General features: G+C 30.0%; 2 protein-coding genes across 2 annotated transcripts in view; both read left to right on the forward strand.

Annotated features, from left to right (window-relative positions):
* The first annotated feature begins 1,180 nt into the window (after nucleotides 1-1,180).
* LOC17877477 (WAT1-related protein At5g40210) lies at nucleotides 1,181-3,718 on the forward strand. The gene is made up of 7 exons (XM_006284009.2): nucleotides 1,181-1,557; nucleotides 1,640-1,708; nucleotides 1,830-1,943; nucleotides 2,613-2,808; nucleotides 2,885-3,046; nucleotides 3,134-3,282; nucleotides 3,394-3,718. Exons 1-7 carry the CDS (start codon nucleotides 1,364-1,366, stop codon nucleotides 3,524-3,526), a joined length of 1,017 nt encoding a protein of 338 aa, XP_006284071.1. The 5' UTR covers nucleotides 1,181-1,363; the 3' UTR covers nucleotides 3,527-3,718.
* Nucleotides 3,719-6,822: 3,104 nt separating this feature from the next.
* Nucleotides 6,823-10,668, forward strand: part of LOC17878954 (WAT1-related protein At5g40210) — a 5,792-nt gene continuing 1,946 nt past the window's right edge. Inside the window, exons 1-6 of the mRNA XM_006285837.2 lie at nucleotides 6,823-7,105; nucleotides 7,190-7,258; nucleotides 7,383-7,496; nucleotides 8,162-8,354; nucleotides 8,483-8,644; nucleotides 8,747-8,895. Coding sequence (XP_006285899.2) covers nucleotides 6,873-7,105; nucleotides 7,190-7,258; nucleotides 7,383-7,496; nucleotides 8,162-8,354; nucleotides 8,483-8,644; nucleotides 8,747-8,895 — 920 coding nt within the window. The 5' untranslated portion in view covers nucleotides 6,823-6,872. The remainder of the gene's footprint in view (nucleotides 7,106-7,189; nucleotides 7,259-7,382; nucleotides 7,497-8,161; nucleotides 8,355-8,482; nucleotides 8,645-8,746; nucleotides 8,896-10,668) is intronic.

A 10,668-nucleotide genomic window follows, 5' to 3' on the forward strand; every position in this document is an offset into this window, starting at 1 on the left:
TTTTGTTATATTCAAACCAATTTGTAAGACATTGAAATAAATAAAATTTTATACACAAATAAAGGTAATTTTGTGTATATTTATAAGTTTACACACATATTTGGATAAATTTCAACATTTTTAGTGGTTGTTTTGATAAAGTTTGAAAAGAGGGTAAATTTAAAAAGTGGTATTTTTAAAGGGGTATTTTTTAAATTCTCCCAATATCATTCCTATTTTTATCATTAAAAAAATTATTGTTTTATCAAAAAAATACTTAAAAGTACTAAAGAAAATTACTATCAAAATTGATTAATTTAACAATTAATCAACGAATAAATTCAAAAGATATGGATGTATGCTTCTATTGTATGATTTAAATAAATAACATGTAAAAATGTCATAAGCATTACAATTTATTTAATCTATTTATTATAAGTAATAAATAAATTAAAATAATTAAATAAATATACAACAACCCGCGCATATGCGCGGGACATTACCTAGTATAAAATATAATAAACTAAATTTTTTTTCTATGATTATTTGATTTTGTGTTAGTTCAAATAACTTAATAGGAATTGTCACTTACTTACTACAACTTTTATACATATAAGAAGTCCACAAGACTTCCTCCTTAAACGACTAAGTAAGTAGAGTCTTCTCAACAATTTGTTCGGTTTGATCATGATATGGTCTTTTGAGTATTACGCATCTTTGGTTATGATAAAGTGACTGGCCTAACTGCCTTATACTATATATGTGACATAGATCGACCTCTTGCATTACATGTTTTCTCGACTTTGCGATATTTTGGACAAATGAATCCATCCGCCAACCAAACGTCCGAGAAAGTGACCGGACTGCCTTATATATTATCTCGTTTGTTTCTGATTTAACGGTTTCTTTGTATTTACATGTTTTGTCGGCCTTGAGCAAGTGACCATGAGCTTTGTAACCCGGAAACACTATTATTGCTAGCTTTCGGAGCATTTTCGTCTAGATTTGTCCTTTTGTTGTTGTTGATATGGTAGTATGAGACAAAATCACATTCCTTTGAACAGTATATATTAATATGGTAATTAGATTTGCTTTATCAATAGAAAAGTTAAAACTACATATAATTATAATTTGACATAATTAAATATTGAACATGTGTTAAGTCTAGCCACAACATATCCAATTAATTATAATTTTCTAATAGACCACAAAAACATGACCACGCAAGAAAACAAATGTTTTACAACAAGACTGTAGTTGGTCATTAATTTAATGGAGACTGTTTCACATGTCTGTCTTTTCCCATCAAGGTCCCAAGAACTAATAAATACCAATTTGACAGAGAGAGAGAGGCTCAAAAGAAAGAAGAAGAACAAAACTAAAAATGGCTCCGGGAAGATTATGTAACAGAGACGGCTGGATCTTGACAGCAATGGTTGCCACAGAGTTCTCTAACGTCGGAGTAAACACTCTGGTCAAAGCAGCAACATCCAAAGGACTTAGCCCATTTGTTGTTCTTGTCTACTCCTACACTTTTGGATCTCTTCTTCTTATTCCTCTTACCTTCTTCTCCTTAAGGTTCTTTTTCCCATTCTCATTACTCTGTGTCAAGTTCTTGATTAAGTAATTGCTCTTTTATATATTTGACTCATCTCTACAGATCATCAAGATCTCTCCCTCCCTTGACGTTTTCGATCCTATGCAACATGGGAATTCTTGGTCTACTTGCGTAAGTAACTTTATTTAGTAGCATTTGAATCCATACATGTTTTTCATATATTACTTACTTTGTTCATGGAAGGCATTTAATTTACTTAGATTTTGATAATTTGTCTTCATAAAAAGAACAGAAGTGCGTTCCAAATCGCAGGCTACAATGGGATAAAATACAGCTCGCCAACGTTATCTTCGGCCATGAGCAATGTCAATCCTGCTTTTACCTTCATCCTCGCCGTTGTTTTTAGGTAAAATTCTCAATTTTTTTTTTTTTTAATTATCAGGAGGTTCGGGTCTTAGGCCGTAATCCTCTTAGGGTCCGGGGAAAACTGGGTGAAAGCTCCTGTGCAAATGGAAATATCTAGTGATTTTGCTTTAGCTTTCCAAATAGAAATTCCCTAATTATATCCCAAATAGTTAGTTAGTAGAAAACATTTAGCTTTCTAAAAAGAAAAAAAATTATAAGGTTGGTGCCTTATGCTTTAAGGTAGTTGTCGATTCTCTTAAATGTTGTCCAAAAAAGTCTCACATGTTGTCCCAAAAAAAAAAAAGAAAAAAAAGTTAGTCTCACATATAGGTATGATCATCATGTCCAGAATAATCTCTCCAATCATCATTTCATTAGCGGCACGTTTTCTCACTGCGAGACTTTGCGTTGAGTCCACGGGATTAGATTGGTTTCTACATTGCGTACAAGTTTTCAATATTACTCAAAACGTGTTGACAAAGCATCACTCAAAACGTGTGGAAGCATGGAACGCAAGCTGACTCCTCATGTTTTGAATGGTGTGTAGGAAAGACCTAAAGAGGCACGAACATAGTTCCGTTTTACCTTTTAAATATTTTTAACTGTTGTGTCCAAAGAAAAGTACAGTACTTGTTTCTATTTACTAACGTGCACCTTTTTTTTTGTGAAGAATGGAGAATATATCTCTAAAGAAAAAGAGTAGTGTAGCTAAAGTGTTGGGAACATTAGTGTCTATAATAGGTGCACTTGTGGTGACTCTTTACCACGGTCCAATGTTAATGTCGTCTTCACATTCCGATTGGGTCATTGGCGGTGGCCTTCTTGCTCTTCAGTACATCCTTGTCTCCGTCTCTTACCTTGTTATGGTATATACATACAAGATAGCTTTATAGCCAAAATATCTTTATAAGATAACTCAAAACTCGGGTAATCATATTATAGGCTCACACAATGAGCCGGTATCCATCTGCGGTCGTTGTGACGCTCGTACACAATGTTTGCATTTCTGTTGTGTGTGCATTCGTTAGTCTTTTGGTGGAGAAGGACGATCCCAAGGCATGGATCATAAGATATGACATAACTTTGATTAGCGTTGTAGCAACGGTATTTACAAAACTTTGCAATAACCATTGGTTTTAAAATTTATTGGTTTTTCTTGGTCTTGATGATATGTGGAACATTTTATCATAGGGTACTTTGAATTCGGGTTACTATGTTATACATTCGTGGGCTGTGAGCCATAAAGGACCTGTGTATCTGTCGATGTTCAAACCATTATCCATATTGATCGCGGCCGCATCAACTTTCATTTTCCTCGGCGAATCACTCTACCTTGGAAGGTATATATAGCACAAAACTTACATTAGTGTGTGTTCATGATATTAGCTAATTTTCTCAAAACTCATTTCTCAATATATATATTCTCCTCTTTTTATGGTTTGATTACACAGTGTGATGGGAGGGATATTGATATCCATAGGATTTTACATGGTGTTGTGGGGTAAAGCCAAAGAAGACAACGTGGACAATTTAGGAACCATAGAGTCGTCTCCTTCACACAAAACTCCTCTATTGGTTAATTAAAAGCATTTAATTTCAAAATTCACATTAATTTTTAATAAGTGATGTTTTATAAAGATCGATGATATGGTTTTACTCATTTTACAACTTTTCAATCATATATATATGAACAATGTAGTACCACCGAAAGTCATCCTTTTTTATTTCTTCCAAATGTATTAAGAAAAGTTTAACGAGAGAAAGCATCGACAAAACCGAAGACGTGTATATTGTTTGTTATAGATTTTTGTCTTCTAATTATGTTCGTATTACCAATACATAAATGTAACATATCATTTGATAGTAAACTTATGTATTTTTAGTACACAACCATAAAGACTTCAAGATTGACAAGAAAACAAAACATTCTTCCATTTCTCTCTTTTCTATATATGTATTCTTGTTCTTCTATCCTTAGTTATTGAAAAAATAACAGAACTTTACTGGTTTGGAATCCGTTGCTGAGACAAGTAAGAATGGTATCATCAAAATCTACTAAGCCAATTATTTCTCATTATAAGATGGGTTTTTGGTTATGATCATTCAATTGATGATCGTGATCTTCACAGCAATATTGTCTAAAACCATTCTGGCTCCAATATATTGGTCATAAGGCAAACATTTTACAATAAAGTCATCTTAACACTGGTGTATCGATCATTTTCCTGAAATCCATCGTTGTTTCGACATAAAAGAATTTTTTCAGGCCATATAATATTTTGGCAAGTGAATAACGATCTAGAGAACGGAGCCGAATCTGAAACTATCCTTAATTTTGATCTATCGTACGTCCGAGACATTCGAGTACAATTCTTTTCTTAAGAGTATTTAAGGGCTTGATTCGAGATTTAGTTGCAGTACGAGGTTGTCTAGGTTTTGTGGAAATATACATATTCCAAACCATGCCTAAGATTGTTGTTTGGACCGCAAGCAATGAAAAATTTTGGAGCAAATTTACATCTGAAATTTTTTTGAATTCGATGACTTTACGTCTCGAAGAATCGACATCGCTTTACTTGGGATGCATAAGATAAAAATGAATGGAAAGTGAACTATGTAGGACACAAGTGATGTGATGCTATTTTGGTGTTCATAAGCCCTATCATTACTTGTAAATATGCATGTATCATGTAGTTTAAGGTATTTTGCATTTAGAGTCATAGGATTGTATATACATTGCGTTTGGTGCTGATTTAGATAATAATAAAAAAAATGGAAAATGGAGCTAAAGAGGCAAAAAAGAAGATTTGAATCACAAAAAGATTTCGGTTTAATCAATTTGAGATACCTAATAAATGGGTATTTCTACGATGGAGTTGCCTCCAGTAGTCAATTTTGGAGTTATTACTTATTTATGGAGCCATTAGAAAGATGGTCCATGTCTTAATTATATATATACCACAAGTCACGAGAGGGTAAACAATAACTTAGTTTTATCTTCTCTTCTAATATCTTAGACTCTTTCATTGGTGTTGTCAGCTCAGGGACCTCAATTTATTTGGAGATGGTCATCTTGTCTAATTTATAACTAAGTTCTGAAATTTACTGATAACTAGATTAAGACCCGTATCGGACAGGTTAAATAAATTTAAAATTAAAACTTTATAGTAAGAAAATGATATCTGAAGTTTTTATAAAAAAGATAGTGATATTTTTGTTAGTAATTAGTTTTATATTGTGTAAAGAAACTAATTTACGTATACTTATTTAAAAGTCGTTATTAAATATTCATTATAAAAATCTAGTAATGTTACATTGTCGGTCACCAAAAATTTAGCGAGGTATTCACCCATATTAATATTATTGACAAAACAATTAAAAGAATATTTTAGCAATTATCCCCTAAAACATGATTATACCAATTTTCTAAAAAAATTTATTTTCTGACTGACAATATTTTGTAAACAATTCTCGCATATTCTTGTGATTACGCAATTTATTCTATTTCTTATAATTAGTTAATTATTACTCAATTGGATGGTAAATTTCTTATAAATTAACATCAAGCCATAATAAAAATATTTTCTAAAATAATCATAAAAAAATTTTTAACGTAAATCCATAATCTCTCTTAATCGTAATATTTATATCCTAATTTTCATTTATAAATCCAAACCGATAAGTAACTTTGTTTAATTGTAAAATATATACCTTACTCATCCTTTATAAGCCCAAATCAACATATAATATCGTTTAATTATGAATACTAAACCATAATCCTCGTTTATAAACTCAAGCTAACATATAACCCATTTAATTGTACTCCTCCTTTATAAACCCAAATAGACGTATAATCTCGTTTACTTGTAAAATGTAAACCATGACCCTAATTTATCAACCCAAACTAACATATATCTCGTTTAACACACAACCCTAATCTCTATGATAAACTCAAACCGAGATAACCAAAATTAGGTTAATATTTCATCTGTTAATAAAAAAATTTGAATATATTTTTATAATACTTATTTTATATAAATTCTTTTTCTGATAGGGCTATCAATTTTTCTATTTTTAACTAGATATTTACAAAATTAAATTTGTGGCGGCATCTTACATTTACTTGAAACATGTCGCAATCACACGATTTAGTAAAATTCAAGCTTTATATAATAAGATGTTTTAAATGTGTGTCTAATATAAGAGTATCTCAATTTCATCAAATTTCGTTCTTATTATTATTCAGTTTGAAAATTTAAATATCAATTGTAAACCATTTCTTCAACAACTTCTTCAACAACCACCAAAAAAAAAGACTTTCTGGTCAACATAATTGAGTACTGCGTATCTTCGGTAAATGATAAAGTGTCTGGACTCTGGACTGCCTTATATTATGTGACATAGAAGAACTCTTGCATAGTGGCATTGCATGTTTTGTCGACTTTGAGATGTTTTGGACAATGATCCATCCGCCAAAAGACCGAGAAGTAACCATAAGATTTGTTACTGAAAAACCTAATTTATATGACTGCTAGCTTTCGGAACATTCTCAACAAAGTCAACCAAACACATTCCTTTGAAATATTAATATGGTAATTAGATTTGCTTATCAACAGTAAAAGTAAAACTTAATATAATTTAATTTGTTTTATTCAAAAATTATTAGAAAATGTAATAATTAAAATATTGATCATGTGTTAGGTACTTAAATCTAGCCACAGCCATGATCCATTTAATTAGAATTTTGAGTTTTCTAATAGACCATGCACAAACACAAAGACCAAGCAACACATATTTTTCGACCAAACTAAAAATTACAAGAAGACAGTAGTTTAGTCATTAGTTTGATGGAGACTGTTTCACCTGTCTGTCTTTTCCCATTCAATGTCCCAAGAACTAATAAATACCAATTTGAGAGAGAGAGAGAGAGATGCTTAAAAGAAAGAAGAAACGAAGAACAAAACTAAAAATGGCTCCGGGAAGATTATGTAACAGAGACATCTGGATCTTGACGGCAATGGTTGCCACAGAGTTCTCTAACGTTGGAGTAAACACTCTGGTCAAAGCAACAACTTCCAGAGGAGTTAGCCCATTTGTGATTCTTGTCTATTCCTACACTTTTGGATCTCTTCTTCTTGTTCCTCTTGCCTTCTTCTCCTTGAGGTTCTTTTGCCCATTCTCACGACTCTGTTTTCAAGTTCTTGATATTAAGTAATTGCTCTTACATGTATAGCTTCATCTCTACAGATCATCAAGATCTCTCCCTCCGTTGACGTTTTCAACCCTATGCAACATGGGAATCCTTGGTCTACTTGCGTAAGTAACTTTAATTAGTAACGTTTTCAATCCATTGCAACATCTTTTCTTGGGTTCAAAAGCCAATTGTTTATGTAAGGTATTCTACTTACACTTTGATAATTTGTTTTCATAAAAAGAACAGAAGTGCGTCTCAAATCGCAGGCTACAACGGGATTAAATACAGCTCGCCGACGTTATCTTCGGCAATGAGCAATGTCAATCCTGCTTTTACCTTTATCCTCGCAGTTATATTCCGGTAAAATCTAGTTTCCCTTATTACTGTTTATCCCAAATAGTTAGGTAGTAGAAAACATTTAGCTTTCTAAAAATGAGTAAAATTATTAGAAATCCGACAGGAGTTATCAATGTAGCTAATCCCTCGCCTTCATGCTTTAAGGAATCCGACAGGAGTTGTCAATGTAGTTAGTTACTTTGTTGATTCGTTCAAATGTATAGACAAAGAAAGAAAAAAAGTTAGCCTCGCCTAGGTATGATGTCCAAATAATCTCTCCAATCATCATTTCATTAGGACTTGCGTTGTATCCACAGGATCAGATTAGTTTCTACAATGCGTACAAGTTTTTAATAGTATTATTTTGTAATTGTATCCTAATTTTAAGTAGAAATTTGAATTCTACACCAACTTTTTTAAATATTTGAAATGTATATTATATATGGTTAAAATGACTATTTCACCCTTAATTAATAACTAAAAATTAATAATACAAAAACCAAATAACAAAATTAATATATTTTACAATATTATTAAAAATATATTTTCTTAGAAATTAATTTATTATGTTCGTATTTAAAAAAAAATATTCTAGATATTTACTATAGATAATATTAGTTAGTATTACTCAAAACATTTTGGAAACATTGGACGCAATTTTTACTAACTTGCACTTTTTTTTGGCGAAGAATGGAGAATATATATCTAAAGAAAAAGAGTAGTGTAGCCAAAGTGTTGGGAGCAATAGTGTCTATAATAGGTGCACTTGTGGTGACACTTTACCATGGTCCAATGTTAATGTCTTCACACTCCGATTGGGTCATCGGCGGTGGCCTTCTTGCACTTCAATACATCCTTGCCTCCGTCTCTAACCTTGTTATGGTATATATATACACTTCAAAATAAATAAATAAATACAATTTACAAGATATTGTTCTAACCAAAATATCATTGAAATAGTCTAAGTTTGGTCTAATATATGATAACTCAAAACTTGGGTAATCATATAGGCTCACACAATGAGCCGGTATCCATCAGCGGTCGTTGTGACACTCGTACACAATGTTTGCATTGCTGTTGTATGTGCATTTGTTAGTCTTTTGGTGGAGAAGGACAATCCTAAGGCATGGATCATAAGATCTGACATAACTTTGGTTAGCGTTATAGCAACGGTATTTACAATATTTTGGCAATAACTTATGGTTTTCATTAGATGTTTGTTAAAATTTATTCGTTTTTCTTAAGATTTATGCCATATTGAACATTTTTCGTAGGGGATTTTGAATTCGGGATACTATGTTATACATTTGTGGGCTGTGAGACATAAGGGACCTGTGTATCTGTCGATGTTCAAACCGTTATCCATATTGATCGCGGCCGCATTAACTTTCATTTTCCTCGGCGAGTCGCTCTACCTTGGAAGGTATCTTATATAATATAACAAGGTTTTTTCTAACTTTTCTCCACGTTACGACATTTGGCGCTCTCTATTGATGACATGTGTCATCTTTTATTTTTAATTAATTCTTTTCATTTTTATTTTTAACTAAAACATTTATGGCAATTTTAATTCCAAATAACCATATAATTAGGTAAAAATTAAAATAAAATTATAATGAAAAAATTATTATGAGTAAAATTATTAATTGGGATCCAAAATTCATTTCTGTAAAGCAAAAGATATAACTAAAGTTTTATAACAAAATCACATATTGCATATAATATATCACATATATATGTATATATGATTTACTATCACATAATTAAAACATCTATTTTACATAATTTTCTTACATTTTATTTAAATTTTCATCCATCATATTTATTTTATTATAAAATACTCTGTTCTTTTTACACTTTAATGATGGAAGAAACTTATAAAATGTATGCAAATTGAGTAAAATAGATGTTTTAATTATTTGATAGTAAATCAACAATTGTGGGAGTTAATTCTTATTAATTTTGTGTTGAATAAAATTGAGTAGAGAAATATAGTTAATGCAAATTTTTATAATTTCAGTTCTTATATTAAAGTGTGAGTTGAATGTAGAGATCTAATTAATTGTGTTTTAATTGAATATATACTTTTCAGTTTTAAAATTAAAGTGAGAGATATATATATATATGATTAATTGTGTTTTATATGTGGATTGTTTCACTATCTTCTTATTGGTCTATTTTTCTATAAAATGTTTTTTTTGAAATTATGTTTTCAACTAAACCAAAAATAAAACACATTTAGTTTTATATATATTAAACTGACACTTTAATATAAAACTATAGAAAAATATATTTTAATTAAGCCATAAATAAAAAAAATTGATCATCTATATTTATATTCAATTAAAACACAATTAATTATATACATTTAACTCACACTTTAATATAAAAACTGAAATAATATAAATTTTCATTCACTATATTTTTCTACTAAATTTTAGTCAACACTCAATAAATTAGAATTAACTCTTACAATTTTTTCTTCTAAATTGTAACTCTCATCACTTCTCATCTTATAAATACTCATTTTTTCATTCTCTCATTCCCTCCTCCTCTTCCACTTTATCTCAAATCTTCTATAATTTAGTTTGTTTTTTTCTGTTTTTTTTTTGGTTGTTTGTTGTTGTATGAGTTGAAAAATAAATTTAATTTGCATCGTAAAAGTTTAATCTAAATTTTAATTTTAGACACTATATGATATATATTTACATTGTTTTATATGACACTATTTCATCTCTATTGTCTATTTTAGATTACCATCTTATAATTAATCTCTCTCTCTCTCTCTCTCTCTCTCTCATTCTCTTTCACTACATTCATGTATCTTAAATATTTTTCTATTTTTGTGTTGTTATATATATTGAAAATCAATAAAACTATCATTTTAAGAATTTGATCTTAATTTATTTTAGAAAGTATGATATATATCAAACATAGTTTCAATTTTTTTTTCTAATGCCTAATTATGCATACTTTTTCAATTTTTATTTCTAATGCCTTATTATACATACGTTTTCATACTTATGAGTATGAATGAAGAAAGTATGATATAACACATATGTAAATTAAAGTTTTGATTGTTATATAAATAAAAGTTGCAATTTAAACCTTTAACACATAACTTCTTCTATTTTTTAAAAATCTCAAATAATATTTTGTAATTCATTTCAATATATGTATAATTATATTTAGTTTG

The sequence above is a fragment of the Capsella rubella genome, unplaced genomic scaffold (assembly GCF_000375325.1).
Source record: "Capsella rubella cultivar Monte Gargano unplaced genomic scaffold, Caprub1_0 scaffold_7, whole genome shotgun sequence".
Taxonomy (NCBI): Eukaryota; Viridiplantae; Streptophyta; class Magnoliopsida; order Brassicales; family Brassicaceae; genus Capsella; species Capsella rubella.